Genomic DNA, 18,813 nt, shown 5'->3' with positions numbered 1-18,813 from the left:
ATGAGGAGAGCTTAAAGAGAGTCAGGAATATAAATAAGGTGACCAGTTTGACTAGCCAACCTTACTAGTGCAAAAAATATCCAATAAGAGACATTGATAATAATTTTATGATGTTATAAAACCCAAGAACTAACTCCATTAAAGTATTATGATATTTTTAGAGTACAGTTTGTTTCTCTTCAAGTCCATTTTTCATTTTTCATTTAAATGCAAAGATGTAAATCTTTATTAATATACTCAGGGGTTCTTTTTTCCCTTAAAAAGTAAATGAAATACAAAGAAAGGGAAAGAGAATTGCCTTGCTTCACAGTGATGGGAATGTACTGTTAGAAAATCAAATAACTTTTCCATACTAAGCTAATAGAGCATAACATTTCAACCCTCTGGATAATAAAAGGGGAAGTGGATTCAAACAACATACCCGTTTCCTTAGATTGCAAGTCAGAGTGAGATTCCTTGAGAATGAGTTTGCAAAAGCCGTGTAAAAGTCCAGGACTTTGAGCAAGGCTTCTCGCTTGATGATGTGGAGGTCACAGTATGTCAGTGCCCGGACATTGGCACATGCATGAGCAAGAGTTGTTTCCTTCCAGAAGATATCTCCAAATACATCACCTTTCCCTGAAAAATAGTATAAGATACTCAGTTAACTACAACAGTTCATACTTAACCACTATTTTAATTGTGCTCCATATTATGGTATTGATTTTCTGAATCAAGACCCTGAATGTGTAACCCTCCCTATATACATATAACAATGTACTACAATTTCAGATAATATGTAATGCAACATAAACTTGAATTGAATTCTTGATGGAAATGTGGAGTGGTAAAAATAAAGGAACTCCAACAAAAAAGCTGAAGTCTTTACTTTAATACATAGTTTCATTATCTTCTGCCTCGTTAACTTTTTCCAGTCTGATTGGAAAGAGCAAAGGTGTTTTCCTAGTTTCATCCTTTCTTCAGTTCTTTCTGGGAGAAAAGACAGCAAAATACAATAGATGACCTAGTTTTCATAAATCTAGAACTGATTCAACACATATTAAACATTACTCAGCAACTTTGTAAGCTTTTGTAGAAGCTTACCATACTTACTCCCCAGGCACGCCCTTCCCTCACCACCGAACCAAATCTTAGAAGGGGCTTTGGGGCCCAGCCCAAGAGTTCTCCATTTACCATTCAAAAGTCTGAGGAACTGAGCTCAGTAAAACATGGAGGCCCAGATTTCTTATTCCATAAAGAGTGCACATACATTTGCATAGGTGTGAACCTATACCTCCTGAAGCAAAAACAATGATTTAGACCAACTTTACCTTAATAACAAGAATAACAACAATGGGATATTTGCCCAAGCAAGGAAGAGTCAGCTATGAGGAACTGAAGATGTTTCTACTGAGGCAGTTATATCAAACTCCTTGGTCATTCCTTGTTCTGTGGGAAAGAAAGTTGTCCCGTTTCTCAGAGTGAAAAACATGGAGGATATATTCAGGTAGGGAAAATTTAAGGCACTCTGTCTAAGACTTACTCTTTCTACACGCTAACCACAGAGATGAGCAAATATCTGCTCTCATTGTGAGGATTAAAGTCAGGACTGTAAGGAATAAAGAAAAAGGGAGAAAGTGTTCCTGTGACTCTTCAAACCAGTCAGCCCACCAGAGACTAAACAAGAGCAAGAGAGAAAGGGGTAGAAGGCTGAGTGAAATTACTGTCTCAGAGAAACCTGAGGCCCTCTGGAGTAGAAAGAGAAGATACACATTTTATATAAGAGGTGGTTATGTGACCATGTGATCAGCATAGAATAACCATAATGGCTATTTGACTAATCTTGAGCAATCTCATGTTTCTGGTCCTCCTACCCCCAATTCCTTTTAGTTAATAATTTGTCAAAAGACATGATTCAGCTGTCTGATTGCCATATGTTTGCCCAAGGAAGGATAATGAATGACCTAAATATATTGTTTAATCATATAACATCCTAATAACTTAAGTGAGACTAGTTATAGAATTTTGAAAGAAAAACCTTAGCTCCAGTTACACAGGAGAATTTCAGAAATCTATAAATGCTATTCTCTTTGAACTAATTTCAATGATAGATTTTGATACTAATTATACTATGAGATATACCAAGTTTACTTAAATATGTTCATTGAAGAGATATTTATAATAGTCAAAAAAGAACACAATAAATATGAATGAATAAATAAATTATGGAATATTATGCAGCCACTAAATATCATATATTGAAACAAAGTGACAGAGAAATGTTCACATAATATAAAATAATGAAAGCAGGGTGTCAAATCATACATATACTATGACTTTATCTTATGTACCCTGTATCCCCCAGAAACACCCACATGTGAACACACTGCAAATATATCAAAACAGTAGATTTACTTCTCTGCATAATAGGATATGGATGGGTTCTACTTTGTTTTGAAGTTTACAACCACTGTTTTTTTTTTTTTTAATGCAAATGATCAACGAATGATATGATAGTCCCTGGTCCTATGAAAATAACAGGGCTCTGCATGGATTATTTTAATCTACCTCTTATTCCTTCCCCTCTTGTCACTATTACTCTTTCTATACCTAATTTTTCTTTGACAAACAGAAGAGGATTATATTTCTTTCTGATCTATTTCTGTGATCCTTTCTCAAATTGTCACACATAATACAAACTCTAACCCATTTACAAGTGCTCATTACTTTTCAACTATTAATTTTAATAACTACAATTATAATCAATGCGTTTGACTCAATGATTTCACTTCTGGGAATCAATCAAAAGATTTAGATCCAACACATGTAATATTCACTGCAGTACTATTAATCACAACCTCCCATCAGAGAAAATTTAAATAACTAAAAAAAAATTTTATGTCCAAGATCAATGAGAAAAAACATGAATGTACCAAAAGTACCAATTAATACTGACTTATAAATAATTTATGAAAACAACACACAAAAAAAGATTGATTATTTTAAGTGAATAAATACACAAAATAACATGACTATGGTCAGAGTCATAGTAAAGTATACAAAAATGAAACTAATTCTCCAAGACTAAAGGAAATTTCAAGTCTACATTTTCTTTTTTCTTAAAGAAAAATAATACTGATAGAAAGTAAACTTTATTCTGTTTTTCTACATAATATATTCTGGTATTATTGCCAATTGATGATAAATTATGTTTGAAAATATATGGGATATAAGACTAAAAGAAAATGTATTTGGTAAGTATAGCAATTGACTTTAAATGATATTTCTTGTTTTTCTTCTTTCTACTTTGTTTTCCAAATTTTTATCTAGTAAATTTTTGTAGTGAATTCTGTTATTATAAAATGGAACTTTTCAAATAAGTCTTTCCTTACACTTTTTAATAGAATAGAATTAATAAAGTATGTACACAGATCTATAGAAGTGTGTAAAATATTCACTGAGTGCATTGTCAATGGGTAAAAGATATTGTATGCATCACTGAATTATCCTTGCCATATTTAATTGTGGAGGAATCAACATATCTGTAATATATTTTATTTCACTCAATTGGATAAATTAAAATTCTTATCATATTTCTATCAGAAAAACTAGGCTCTGACAGAATAGCATTAAACTATAATACAAATTCAGGAAGGCAGGGAGTTGTCTTGGTTTCATCCAGTTCCATTAACCCCAAAGCCTAGAACAGCTCAAAGGTGCTGCAAATATTTATTGAAAAAAAAAATTCATGCATAAAAAAGTAAAGCAGAGGAAGACAAAGAACAGTTGGGAAACTGGAAAACAGGAGTGAGAACTGAGACTCTACCCTAAGAGTGTGGTCCAGACAAACTGCCAAGCTACCAGGTCTTTGATGCTAAATGGAACAGAGTGAATAATAATCAATGTTTCAGGTTTCTCTACATATGTAATTCTGTATGTCAATTAAAAATCATCATATTTTAGCCCCTCCTTGGTGCGCAGCGGGTTAAAGTGCAGCACAAAGAAGCTTCAGCCACTTTCGCATGAGTTCGATCCCCACCTGCCCCAGAGGTGATCCACATGGTGCGGCAGACCTCTCCTGACCCGCTCACTGCTCCCCTCAGCAGTGTACTTCGTCGATCTGCCTGTTCTGCTCCCCATTCTGTCCTTGGTGAATCCCCTCACCCTCCGCATCTCTGGCCTGTACCCCAGTTCTGTACAAATAAATAAATAAATCTTTTAAAAAATTATCATATTTTATTTTCAAAATAATAATGTATGTGTGTCTCATGGCCAATCAAACAAACAAAAAAGATTTTAAAAACTGGAACCTCAATTCCCAATCCCAATACAAGGCTGAAATCAACAGAAAAGTGAATTGATTCAATCAAAGTAAAACTCACTCTCTACTCCTAAAAGAGTTTAGACAAACATTACAAAAGTAACAAAAGTAAATATTGTTGCTCTATACTAATTATTTTATAACATAGAACTTTCATTAGAATATGCATTTATAAATTGGATGTTAATAATTTCGAAATGTTTTCACTTGATCCAGCTTTCTATATCACTTAATAGCCATGTAATTTACGATTTTTTTTTTTTTTTTATGGCATGGCTGTGAAGATAGTTGTCAAGTAAATCAATTAATTTACCGGTCACAGCATATTAGTTAATGTCCATCCTCAAGGCATGTTATGCATATCTACAGCAAGTAATCCACAGAAATCACAGATTGTAGGATTTGGGATTATTGTGTGGTATATCCAATAAAGAACACTTCTTCCTTCATCTCGAAGATTTTGTACAGTTTCAGGGCTAGGAACTCCTGTTTATCTTCATGACTACAGAGTAGTTGATGTGGTTTTTAGGTCAACTCCCACTGGGTGCATGTAGTCTTAGCTATAAACATTTTAGAGCTTGAGAAAAGTAACCTTCCCCCAAAGCCCTAAAATTAGAAAAGCTCACACTCAACATGAAAGTTGTTGTTTGGTCTATTTATATTTTTGCAGTTCTTTGCATCAAGACTTAGGAAGTATTTCACTTTTAAGTCACAGACAGAGGACTATAAAATAGAAGTAAATGTTAAAGATTCATAGGGTTAGAAACTGGAAAATAAAAAGACAAACAGAGACAAAGAGTTACAGCATCAATAAAGGGGTGATACAGACCATGATATGTGTGGGGGATTATGGTCCCCTGAGGCACTGGTTTAAAAACAGAACATTTTCTTTTTAAAAATATATGAAGCACATTATTTAGTGAGTTAATGACATGGAGAAAATAAATGCATAAAAATTCCTTCAGTTATTTAGCAGTGACTATACCTATCCAGCATAGCCAATGGGCACTAAAAATAAACAATTACTTAGTTTTTATGACTATAATGATAGCTTTATTTGATGATTCTTCTTTATAATGAATTCATCAACTTTCACTATAACTATCATAGTAAGCTCATAAACTATTATGAATATGTACATTTGTACAAAATATTCACTGATAAGTGAAAAGCACTATGAGTTTTCAAATATATTATTATTATTATTATTATTTAAAGATTTAGTTATGCATACAGAACTGGGGTACAGGCCAGAGGTGCAGTGTGTGAGAGGATTTACCAGAGACAGAGTGGAGAGCAGATTGACGAAATACACTGCTGAGGGGAGCAGCGGGCAAGACAGGAGAGGTCTGCAATGCCATGTGGATCAGCACCCTGGTGGGGAATTGAACTCATGCTGCAGCTGCTTTGGAGAGCTTCATAGGGCTGTGCTTTAACCCATTGTGCCACCAGGGAAAACCCACAAATATATTATTTAAATGAAATTTATTTACACACAAGTGTCATGAAGTGATATTTTAAAGGAAAATAGCAAAAATAAAGACAGAATATTAAGAAAGAATATAGTTGTGTTAGAATAGACTCAATTTAAGAATTTAGAAATTATGCCGGAGTTTCTTCCTTAATATTTGTCCAGAGTCGTTCTGTTAAAAAATATATTTAATGGATATAAACTTAAAAAGACTTTTAGAGTAGCAAATGGCTCTTATGTACTTAAAAAAAATCACCAATTTATTTTATAGAGATTTTTATTTGCATACACACAAAATGGACCAAAGTGTGTGTATGAAGAAAATATTTAAAAGGGAGTGTATCCTTACATCAGTAATGGTAGCAGCCACCACTAGGAAGGTGGAAAATAAGATGATAAACAAGTGATAACCCTAAGTTTTGGCACTATTAGTATTAAAAATAAATTGGTTATGCATAGAATTCCAAAGATAAGCCCAAGTCAAGTGTTTTAGTACCATATAATTTAAAAAATCAAGAAAAATAATCCAATTGAAAAGCAGTTATATCTTGAAACTCTTCTGTTTTCTTAAGAAAGCATTTAGTGATGAAGCTTGTAATAACATTCATATTACAACAAGTTTTATAGCCTTCACTTCTATCAAATGGGAAGAATGATGGCTGGTATTCATCCCACTTAATTAATGCATCCAGAATCCCAACCCTACCCAGTAAGAATTACATTAAGTGGGACATTTGCTTTATGCTTTAGAAGGGATAGAGAGATGAAGGAAATAGAAATTCTGCTATCACTATAGTGTCTTTAATTTTGTGACTAAAAGATGAGGCAAAAAAAAATCATTACTATTGGAAAAAACAGAAAATAATTTTCTTTTAAACTGCTATTGGATTACATAATAGGCAAATCACACAAGGAAAAAAAAATGGCTTTGGCTCTGAGGGGATATGAAAGTCCTCAGGACTGTTTGTGTTTAATCATAGCTCTAGCCTTCAAGGGAAGGGACCATTTTTGCAGCTGAGAAAACAGTATGAGTTACACCTGCCCAGGGAAGGAAGAGCAGCATTAGCTCAATATACTTAAAGCCTATGGGACAGTGGTAGAGGGCCAAGTCTAAAGGAAGAACAGAACCAGAACCCAAGAGGGAGAGCTTTGAACGTTGGGCAATAGACTACGCATAATTCTGAGTTTAAAAGAGCATCAGTAACACTTTGAAGTAAAGAGTCATGACCTGTCCAGAGCTTTAGTGACTGTGTGAGTGGTGAGCACTGCTGGAGGACTACTTACAGCACTATGAAACAACAATGCGCTATGTCACATAGCAATACAAGTGTTGCTTTGTCTCCACAATCATCTTATCAGGAGTTAAAGCAGTAGCAGCCAGAGTAAATAGTAAAGAAGAAAGGTAAAACAGATATGATGGAGAAAATTGAAAGCTCTAAACTTGCATATTGATTTGAGTAGGGAACATGACATATTTAAGATACTCAAGGAAATAAATGTGAACCAATAATTTCATATCCAGCAAAATTGAACTCAAGTATAAAGAGCGCAAACAGCACCAGAAAAAAACATGAAAAAAAAAAACAGCTAATATTGCTTCTGTGGACCTTTCCTAAGGAATTTATTGGTACAAATCCTTCAGACAACCAAAAAAATTAGGGAGACAATAACATAATGATTAGTGGTAGCAATAAAGCTAAATGAAAGTCAAAAGGGAGTTAAGGACCCTCCCTGGTGGCACAGCACTAAGAAGCTAAAGCCACTTCAGCATGAGTTCGATCCCTGTCCTGGAGGTGATCCTTATGGCATGGCAGACCTCTCCTGACCCGCCCACTGCTCCCCTCAGCAGTGTACTTCATTGATCTGCTTGTTCTGCTCCCCACTCTGTCTCTGGTGAATCATCTTGCCGCACCTGTGCCTCTGGCCTGTACCCCAGTTCTGTATGCATAAATAAATAAATCTTTTTTTAAAAAAGGGGGGGAGTTAAAACACAATGATTTTACATGCTGACAATGCAGATATAATACAACTATTAAAATAGTGGAGCAAAGGGCAGAGAGGTTCAGGTATTACAGTGAGGGTTCTTGGTGCTTTTTGGTATAAACCTACACTCCTAAAGCATATAATATTGTAAATCAATGTTTTACCTCAATAATTATATTCTTTTTTAAATGGTGGATGGGAGGATAGAAACGGCACGCACAAGAAATTCTTAATATATTTTCAGTAAACACACTGATGTTGGTGATGGTAATATTGTTCGTCCAAGGTTGTTATATTTGCAATGTGGTGTAAAGCAACTAGCAATTATGAAATATTTTAATTCAATGATCCCCAGCATTCTTAACACTGTATAAAGAATATGAAGATGTAATACAGAAGTGGGTAAAAACATTTCTCCTGTACTGAATTTTAGTTAAACATATCTGTATGAACAATGAGAAATTTTGTTTATATAAATACATATAAAATGGATACATATGTATTCATACATACTGGTACATAAATGAAAAGTACCTAGCAGCTGATCAGATAAATAATCCAAACTGTTTCTGACCAAATAGTACCAGTTTGAAATGTTTCTGACAGTTTCAAGCCTGTTCTTGTAACAGGTACAGGTTTCATGGACTCCATCCCCACTCCAGATACTGGAACTACAGATCCCATCAATAACAAGGAGGAGCACGCTGGGACATGAGGATGGAGCTGAGCAGCCAGGTTGGGATAAAACCGGACATGTGGGCTCTGTGGGTCTTTTGGCCTGGTGTCTGGTGGTTCGCGACTGGTCATTTTGGCTCTCGATTTTCAGTGTGCTGGTGGAGTACAAGTCAGCAGAACTGGTAGAACATTCTAGTTAACTTGTACTTCTCTTCCTCTTTCCCTGGTTTGTTTCCTTTACCTTTCTCCTTGTAAATAAACCCATTATTGAACCTTTTTGCGTGTGTTCATAATACGATTAAATCTTAAGCACACAGGTGAGGACCCACAGACAAGCAACCCAGTTCACTTTGGGGTGCCCTATAACATCCTTACTGGATAAAACTGGTTCCAAATGGGTAAGGCAGATTCAAACCAATTCTGACAGGAGGGAGCCAGTATAAAGTGCTCAGACTGCTACTCATAAAATTGGTTAAATATGGCCCTCCCTGGTGGCGCAGCGGGTTAAAAGCACTGCATTGAGAAGCTTAAGCCACTTGCGCATGAGTTCGATCCCCGCCTGCCCCAAAGGAGATCCACATAGCGAGGCAGACCTCTCCTGACCCGCCAGGTACTCCCCTCAGCAGTGTACTTCGTCGATCTGCCTGTTCTGCTCCCACTCTGTCCCTGGTGAATCCTCTCACCCTCTGCATCTCTGTCCTGTATCCCAGTTCTGTATGAATAAATAAATAAATCTTTAAAAAAAATGGTTAAATAGCCTCTTACATCATCAAACAGATAAAACCTGTTCTTTCTGGTTCTGACATAAATGATCAGTTCAAAAGGTTCCGAACAGATAAAACCAGTCCTGACAGGATAAAATGGAAGCAAACTTGTTATACCTCAAAACAGTTCTGGCCAGATAAAACTGCTTCTAAGTTGTTCAAACTGGATAAAACCAGTTCATACCCATTCTGAATAAAATTGGTTCTGACTGAATAAAACTGGTTCAATAGTTTCTGATCTCTTCAAACAGGTTCTAACCAGATAATATCAGTATTAACAGGTTCTGGCCACATGAAATCTATTCAAATCAATTCTGGCTGGGCAAACTAGTTTAAACCAGACCTGACAGCTTCACACTAGTTCTGACCTGATAAGACTGGCTTTGACTGGATTAAACCTGTTGAAACTAGTTCTGAGAACTTAAAATTGGTTCTGAATAGATAAGACTAGTAGAAACCATTTGTGATAGCTTCAAACCAGTTCTGGTCTGACATAACCTGCTCAAACTAGTTCTGGCAGGATGAAACCAATTCAAAAAGTTCTGGAGAATAAAGCCAGCTCTAAACAAATAAAATCAGTTCAAATTGGTTCTGACCAGAAAAAAAAAAGCACACATTTCAAACTGACTCTGGCTATTAAAAAACAAAACAAACAAAAAACCAGAATTCTGACTGGATAAAACTAGCACAAACTGATTATGACTAGAAAATACTGATTCAAACCAATCCAAGAGTTTCAAACTGGATCTGCTCAGGTAAAACTAGTTCTGAGTGGATAAAACTTGTTCAGAACCGGTTTTGACTAGAAATCATATCACTCCCACCACCAAGACACCTGCTGTCCTCCACCATAGACCAATGGGCACTCTCCAGATTTTGTTCTCTACACTCTCCCTTCCTCTCTGGAAACTTTGATTCTAAAGTCAAATTCTAGGGTTTGTTATTGGTATGGTTTTGTATGACCCCTTTTGTCTCTCTATATTCCTCTAGTGAATGAAATCACCTGGTAGTTGTCTTTTTTTTCTACTGCCTTCTTTTGCCCTACTATAATCCCCTCTAATTCCATTCACGCTGTCACAAATGACAAGATTTCATCTTTTTGTTGTGTATGTGTGTGTGTGTGTGTGTGTGTATCACACCTTACTCCACTCATCTTTTCTTGGGCACTTAAGTTGATGCCATAACTAGGCTATTGTAAATATGGCTACAGAGACCACAGGAGTGCACATAACAGACAAATTAAACTCCATATTTAGAATGGAGTACATGGCAGATCAATATTACATACAAAAACACATAATGAACATAATTAAGTACTGACATTCAAAAGTGACTGAAATATTTTCTTAGAAAAATACTTTAAAATGTTAATAGGAAATTTTAAAATAAAAGAAAAACAAAAGATTTTTAATTTGCATACACATTGGGGCTCATTTATTAACTATAAATATGATTTTTCTTTAAGCTCCCTTTAACTCTTAAGTGTTTATTATTTAGTAAAATTAATTTTGATTTGAAAAATTACCTATTCCAATTTATAGAAGTAATGCCACCTGTAGTAATTAAAAGTAAATTTCCTTTCATAAATACAATATCATTTTCTAACCATGGTCAATTATTGGGGCATAAGTTAGATTCTTTCTTGACACTGAATTTGCTGATGAAGAACAAAGGAGGGAGTTATCAAAGAGCTGTAAGTGGCTTGAAATATGTGATGCTTAGCTCTTCTCTTTTCTTTTAATTTTTTAAATTCCTTTTCAAGGGAAATGTATGCCCAATGAAGAGTAGGAAAATTTCTTCTCAGTCCATAGCAGATCTACGTCAATTCAAGAGTCTCAGGAAAAATTCATTTTATTATAAGGACCCAGTCAAAGCAGAAGGCAGTCAATAAAACATAGAGGAGGCCCTCCCTGGTGGCATAGCAGGTTAAAGCACAGCACTAAGAAGCTAAAGCTATTTCAGCATGAGTTCGATCCCTGGCAAGGGAGTGACCCACATGGCATGGCAGACCTCTCCTGACCTGCCTGCTGCTCCCCTCAGCAGTGTACTTCATCGATCTGCCTGTTCTGCTCTCCGATCTCTGGTGAATCCTTTCACTGCCCCTGCATCCCTGGTCTGTACCCCAGTTCTATATGCATAAATAAGTACATTTAAATAAAAACATAGAGAAAAGGACAAGTTCATCAACAGAATACAACATCTTTTTCATGTATACACAGAGATTAAATAATAATGAAAACAACTTAATGGTGAAATAAAGTGTTAGCAAAGGGAACCTATTAAGGGGTCCTATCACAAATGTCAGTGAAGCAAAAATTAGCAAGACATTTCAAGGCTCACAATATACTAAGAGGATGAAAAATAAAAGCTAAAGTAAGAAATGCTTAATTCAGACTAGGGAAATAAAGAGAAAAAATAAAAGATGAAGGAAGTAAGAGACAGACTGATCATTATAAAGAGGAGAATAGGTGTTTTAAACAAAGAAGCAGTAAATGCATAAAATTTACCAGTAAGAAACAACTTGGTGATAGTCAGGAAATTGCCTACAGTTCATTATGGAGAGAGTAGGGAGAGGGAGTAACACAGATCTTACAGGAAAGAGAAGCAGAGACCAAGGCCTAACTTGACTTCACAGGTCATATTAGGAGCTACATTATATAGTCAAGGTGCTAAAAAGTAATTCCCAACCAGGAAATTGGCATGAGAAGTGATATTCTGGAAGGATTATAGAGGTGGCAGTGTAACATACCATTGGAAGTTAAAATTGATGACAGATTTTGAGCAGGTTGGTCTTTCAGATGGCAGCAATAGTCCAGGCCCAAAAATTTAAGAACAGTGGCTACATGAAGAGATATTAAGGCTAGGATACGGACACACAAGGACAGAGAATAAACAAGAGAGTTTTGAGGGGCGGTGACAAGGGGGCTTCTGTTTGATTCTAAACTATCAAAATTATAAAGATTCATATTTTAACAAAAAATTATAACCTGAGGAACTGTGAAAATGCATAATTTGAACCATAGATAAATGGTGCTATGATCACTATTTAGAAAGTTTAAAGCAAAATAAGCATACAGTTTTTTTGGGCTTGTTTGTTTTTTTAAGAAATAACTGGTTTGCCCTTTACAAAAGTATCTGAATTAACCAGGCTCACCATCACAACATGTAAAGCAAATCTACGGGTTCATAGTTCAGCATGTTAAATACAGAATGTGACTGCAAAAGAAAATAATTTTCAAAGCTTGGGAAAAGCCCTTTTAAGGATTTAAAGTGTGAAGCACTTGACTTCTAATAGCAGTATACTGTAAGAAATTGTAACCACAGCATAAAAGTCACATTAACAGATTCTCAAAGTAGAAAAATATTTTTCATTCACATTTCAGATTTTTTTCTTTCTGGAATTAAAAATAAGAAGCAGATTTTGAATTTTAAGAACCATAATTTACAGGTTTTCTTTAACAATATACAAATGAAAAGAAAGGGTTGGTTCTAAAAAAACTGATTCTAATTAAAATGAAGTCTTTTTTTTTTAAAGATTTATTTATTTGTGCATACAGAACTGGGGTACAGACCAGAGGCTCAGAGGCAGTGAGAAGCTTCACCAGAGACAGAGTGGGGAGCAGAACAGGCAGATCGATGAAGTACACTGCTGAGGGGAGCAGCGGGCGGGTCAGGAGAGGTCTGCCTCGCCATGTGGTCACCTCCGGGGCAGGCGGGAATCGAACTCATGCGGAGGCGGCTTTAGATTCTCAGTGCTGTGCTTTAACCCGCTGCGCCACCAGGGAGGGCCTAAAATGAAGTCTTAACCCAAGTAGTAGCATTCATCTTTTTAAGCTTATTGAATTCTATCTTTCTCATCCATATTTAGGCACTTTCCCTCAGACCCATAACAATTTTCGTCCCTCTATGCATCCAAATGTAGTTGAAGTTGCAATTGAGATTTAGATACAAATTGTCTTAGATTAATAATTCCAACTAAATGTAACAAAGTATCTGAAGAGTCTTGTCTGTTAATGGGAAATACCATTTCCTATCTTCTCAAAAAGAAAGATACACTATATCTAATTCAAACCCACATAGCCTGGCTCTTTTAGCCATATCCATAAATCTGTCCACATTAAGTAATTATAGAGCAGAAACTAAAAATAAAGAAGATATTAAAGAATATAAAATGTTATGTATGCATCATGAACTTAATTTGGAATGCTTTGTGTTTCAAAAAAGTGGGAAGGTTAAAAAAAAAAAGTGGAGGTGTAAGAACTGAAAGAACTTCAAATTGAAATAAGAGTTGAACTGCAATTATGTTTATATGCCCTATTTAAAAAAGACATCTTGAAACCATCTTTCAGTGTTTAAAAAAAAGGAGATATTTTTGTTGACTACATTTTTATCTTTCCATTAATTAGTTATGCTTCAGAACTTAGTCATTAGACACCATAGTACTTTGACACATAATTGTGCTCATACCAACAGACTGTTCAGAGGCAAAGATTCTAGAGGATGGAACTGCACCTGTTGGTTTTTTTTTTTTTTTTGGATTCAGGAACTTTAATTTTAAATGACCTCCTTTCACTACTTTTCAACTGGCACATGAATCAGTGCTAGAGCAAGGTTGTTTATTTCTCCTACCAGACCAAATGTAGTCAAATTCTCACTTTTCCAAGGTGAACTCAGACATGAGGGATACTGTTTCTCTTTGAGCCTTTCAAGGCAAAAAGAAGAGAACCTGTTGCCATGCTAAAAGGCACAATTCACAATAGAGGTAAAACAGTTATGATATCTGTGCAATTGACAACAATCACAATAAAGTACAAGTTATAGGGGCTGAAGGAGACATAGATAAAGCACATTCATGATTTAAGATACTTTAATATGCCATTCACCATTCAAGGATTTAAGAAGATAAAAAACTACAGAAGACCTAGCCTACTTACTCATTAAGGTAGGTAACTTAGTATTAACGTAGGTAACTTAAAGATCTATATCAAACTTCATGTCTTGATCATTTTTGCAGCTTTTCATTAAATTTGTAATCGTTTTCAAAATTAAGCTGCCAGAGAGAGAGAGAGAGAGAGAGAAGGAGGAGATAAAAGAGGAGAAACAGAAAAGAAATGAGGTGTCATTTTGTGCTCCATCTCCAACTGTAAGTGACAATCGCAAGACTCACCGCCAGGGCAGTTCCCAAAGCACTACACCATGTGTTGGCTTGTCTTCAGTGATTTGGATGACAGTCTCCTCACCTGCAGTGTCTCCCACAGACCCCCTGGTGCCTGGGCAGCCCCATAGGGGCTTGCAGCCCCATCAACCTCTAGCTATAGCTACTACAACTGTTTTCCACCAATTGTACTTCTTCCTTCAGACATCACTACCAGGTCAAAAATTTATTTTTTGGCTATGGTTTAACCTAAAAACATAGCCTTTTAGCTGAACTAGTTTTTGTTCAGAAAAAAAAAGGAAGAAAAAGAAAGATTGCCAAAGAGGTGTACCTATAATTTGACTCATTAAGCCAAGAGGTGAAATCTCAGAATCCTAGACTTACAGAGGATGAACAAAAACCACATACTGAAAGAAATAAAAGGTGACAGATATATGATGAGATTGGTCCAATACTGCTGAGTGTTGTGTTCATTTTTACTGTGTCATTATGCAAAACCACCTTCCATTTTATTTTAAAATAAAAAGGAAATGCATTTTGTCTCTCTCACTGACTGAGCAAATGTTTCCAGTTTAGCAAGCTAAGCCAGAGGCACTGCACTTGAGGTTTTTTGCTATTCTTTTTAGAAAAGAAGTTACCAAGGTGAAACTGTAATAAAGAAAATGGGCAAAGCAAATGACAATGAGCACACAGCTGAGGTAATTTATCACCATGGTGCTCAGTTTACTGTAATATATTTGATGTTTGCTCTCCCACCCACCAGTGACACGAGTATGCAGGCAAAGAAAATATACCTGGACCTCAATAAAAAGATAAAAATACTACGAGAAAGAAAATACACCTGTTGGAGGTTTGTGTTTTATCTTCTTCTTTAAGCAAATAAGAATGAAGTGTGTATGTTTTGACCACAAAAGGTTGTTTTGGCAAAATGAACACTTTTTATGAAAGATTATATGACATAACTCCTTTTAACTCCACTAAACAAAGCAGCACAAACACTTAGTAACATTAAAAATACCCAGAGTGGGCCCTCCCTGGTGGCGCAGTGGGTTAAAGCACTGCTCTAAGAAGCTGAAACCACTTCCGCATGAGCTCGATTCCCACCTGCCCCGGAGGTGACCACATGGTGTGGCAGACCTCTCCTGACCGCCCGCTGCTCCCCTTAGCAGTGTACTTCGTTGATCTGCCTGTTCTGCTCCCCATTCTGTCTCTGGTGAAGTCTTTCGCCACCCCTGAGTCTCTGGCCTGTACCCCAGTTCTGTATGCACAAATAAATAAATCTTTAAAAAAAAAAAATACCCAGAGTGCTGACTGTAAAATTCTGTATGGACTTTTTCTTCCCAAATTCAAAAACAAAAATAGTGCTTAAAAGAAATAATACTAAAAAGAAAAATAGCACCTAAATTTATTCAGAACTGTAATATTATTTCTAAACAGTTAAAGACGGGCTTGTAAACAAATGTGCCCAGTCATGTGCAGCTTTAACCCATGTTCCGTAACTCATACATTTTACAGACCTGCTTTCCTACAAAGGGTCATTGGTTCTCAACTCTCAAGTCTGTCTTTTTCAAGTCATTGTGCTTTTAAATATCAGTTCTTCACTTCTGAGCTGCATTTGGCTTTCATGGCTTCCACAATACATCAGTCAATCTTTTACTTTGGAGAACAAGTGGCATTCCAGCTATGGTTGGTTGACCTCGGCAGCTAAAACATCCAATATTTTAAAAATTGGGCTTATTTTTCATGAGACATAAGGCATGAAAAAATGTGATCAAAATGTAGCTGACATCCTACAATTCTTACTTATTTTACTTGAGGGAAAAAACAGAGGATGGTTCTTTTCTGACCACATTATTTCTTCATGTAATGTCTATGTGGATTTCAAGGACCTGCTACAGAGATTTAAGTAGAAATGATCAAGAGGTTTTTATCAATAATATATATAAAACATTCTCTCTAAACATTTAAAAAACTTTTACCACTTACGTGCACTGTCTCAGCCTTTTAAAATTAATACAATTATCCACTGGGTCTCTGACTTTTAGATCAGATTAATTAACAGCCACCTTATTTTCCATGTTGGTCCATAACTGGATGCAACCAGTTTCATAAACCTAAATTTACTTGGAAAGTTATTATTCAGTGTAATGAGTCAAATTCATTTACTTCCTCATGTTAATTGAGCTCACTATTTAAGATCACTATGATGAGGCAAAACAATTTAGAGTAAGATGATCCACACTCAAGACCTAACTAATGTGCCATCTACAATAACTGAGCAAGTCATTAGGCATTCTGGATTTCAGTTTGTGAACTCAAAAGGAAAATGTTGAAGTAGGCAGGTTCTTTCACTTCTCTGAAACCAACATGGTCCTTTACTAACCTGAAAATCACTTCACAAACCATTTTTGCACTTATCACCATGAAAGTGCATCACCTTAGACCATGATCACCTCTAATCTAAAAGTTAATGACGAGCTACTGCCAAAAAAAGTCCAATGAAATCCTCCTGAAGAGCATGAAGCTATGACCAACACTAATGTTCCTTGCTGAAGCAGCATGACTAGTGTTCACTCAGATTCATCATCTCATTAGTGACCTAATTTCCAAAGTTACCAAGCAAAGAAAATGTCTTTTAAGAAAACTGAGGAGCAAAATCTATAAAACTGGTATGTATTTGCTACTACATTAGAAAAGTTCACAGTACCTAAAATAGCCACCACCTCATCATCTTGGATGACTTCCAAGGATCCCGACACGACAAAGCACAGAGCATCCACACTTTCTCCAGCATGGTAAATGAGGTCCCCAGGAGCACAGTGAATAGTCTGGAACTCCACCGCCAAGGCACGCAGGCACCCATCGCTGGCCAATCGAAAAGCAGGATGTTCATTAAAAACCTTCCGGTTTAGATGAACACAGATATCTGCTCTCATGTCTTTGGGACAGATGGAGAGGACCTGAAAAGTAAAAGATGAATAAATGAGAAGAGAAAGGGGCTATTTCAACAACAACTCATCCAACAAAGATTATAGACTGTGATAAAGTCTGTAACACACTGCACTAGACATTGGGAAGTCAAAGTCAACAAGACACATTTCTGCTATCAAGGATCTAATAACCCAGTAAGATGACTTGATGAGAAGAGGAAGTATTACAATACAGCACCATGTATTAAAGTAATAGTTTTGAAGGGATATAGCCCTCCCAAGCAAAGATCACAGTCTTAAGTTGGTCTGGAAGAATCTCAGGAAAATAATATGATTTGAACAAAGAACCAATTAGGGTATTATCACTGATTTAAGTTAGTTTCTGTTTTTAAATTTTGTCATAACTAAATAAAAATTCATGATAATGGATTGAATATTGGATGTGGGCCCATATTAACCAGTTATAAAGCAAGACTTTTTTTTTTTTTTAAAGATTTATTTATTTCTACATACAGACCTGGGGTACAGGCCAGAGGTGCAGGTACGGTGAAGGGATTCACCAGAGACAAAATGGGAAGCAGAACAGGCAGATCATTGAAGTGTGCTACTGAGGGGGGCAGCGAACGGGTCAGGAGAGGTCTGTAGTACCATGTGGGTCACCTCCAGGGCCGGGGATCAAAGTCATGTGGAAGTGGCATTAGCTTCTTAGAGCTGTGCTTTAACCCTCAGCGCCACCAGAGAGGGCCAAAGCAAGACTTTTAAAAAACAGCTGTGCAACTTCACATCCTGGCAGAGGCTGATATTGCTTCACTCTTGATGTGTTTTCTTCCCACTGAAATAGTTTCATTTTAAATTTAATTTATGTGCAGGGAATGGAAAGAATATTCACCAGCCTTCTGAGGGCTTAGGCAAATGGAACTGTCAGTATGGACAAGAAGGTGGATACATGATTTTGCAAGGCAGGCTTGGTCATTCTGGTCTTGGACACCTAAAGACTGCTGAGGCCAACAGCAAAATTTTAGCTTGGGTATCTATTAGAAAAGGGAATAAATGGAATAAGTATGCTTATATAGCGAGCAGTGAATGGCTTTTGTTGCCTGTAGCTTTCAGACAGGACAAGAAAGATCCCAAAGAAAATGTGCATTATCATTGCACTTAATCTGAGTACCATTAAGCAAGATATGATTACTGAAGTCAGTATCACCCATTTTAGAGATGCATGTGCAAACTTACCTAGAATACTCTCTCCCATTCCCCCTGGTAAACTATATAATCATGAATGTTTTTCTTTGATAAAATTTCAAATCCACAAACTAAAACAAAAGTTGATTTCCTTTCATGAAGTTAGGATATTTTAAAATGAAATAGTCCCTTTCTGTACTAGCTGCATTTCTTCAGCCTTTTAAAAAAAATCACCTAAGACTTGAAATAGTCCCTATTACTTTTTTAAAAAAGATTTATTTATTTATACATACAGAATTGGGGTACAGGCCAGAGGTGAAGGGGTGGTGAGAGGATTCACCAGAAACGGAGTG

General features: G+C 36.1%; 1 protein-coding gene across 1 annotated transcript in view; it reads right to left on the bottom strand.

The window, feature by feature from the left end:
* The window catches only part of KCNH5 (potassium channel, voltage gated eag related subfamily H, member 5), a 258,103-nt gene that overhangs the window by 39,721 nt on the left and 199,569 nt on the right, over window positions 1–18,813 (bottom strand). The window contains exons 9-10 of the mRNA XM_004681802.2: window positions 17,056–17,308; window positions 422–618 (exon numbers count right to left, since the gene is read on the bottom strand). Of these exons, the coding sequence (XP_004681859.1) occupies window positions 422–618; window positions 17,056–17,308 (450 nt within the window). The remainder of the gene's footprint in view (window positions 1–421; window positions 619–17,055; window positions 17,309–18,813) is intronic.

The sequence above is a fragment of the Condylura cristata genome, unplaced genomic scaffold (assembly GCF_000260355.1).
Source record: "Condylura cristata isolate star-nosed mole 26May11 unplaced genomic scaffold, ConCri1.0 scaffold00013, whole genome shotgun sequence".
NCBI lineage: Eukaryota > Metazoa > Chordata > Mammalia > Eulipotyphla > Talpidae > Condylura > Condylura cristata.
The sequence above is the reverse complement of the archived record's forward strand: the minus strand, read 5'-3'. Positions and strand labels throughout refer to the sequence as shown.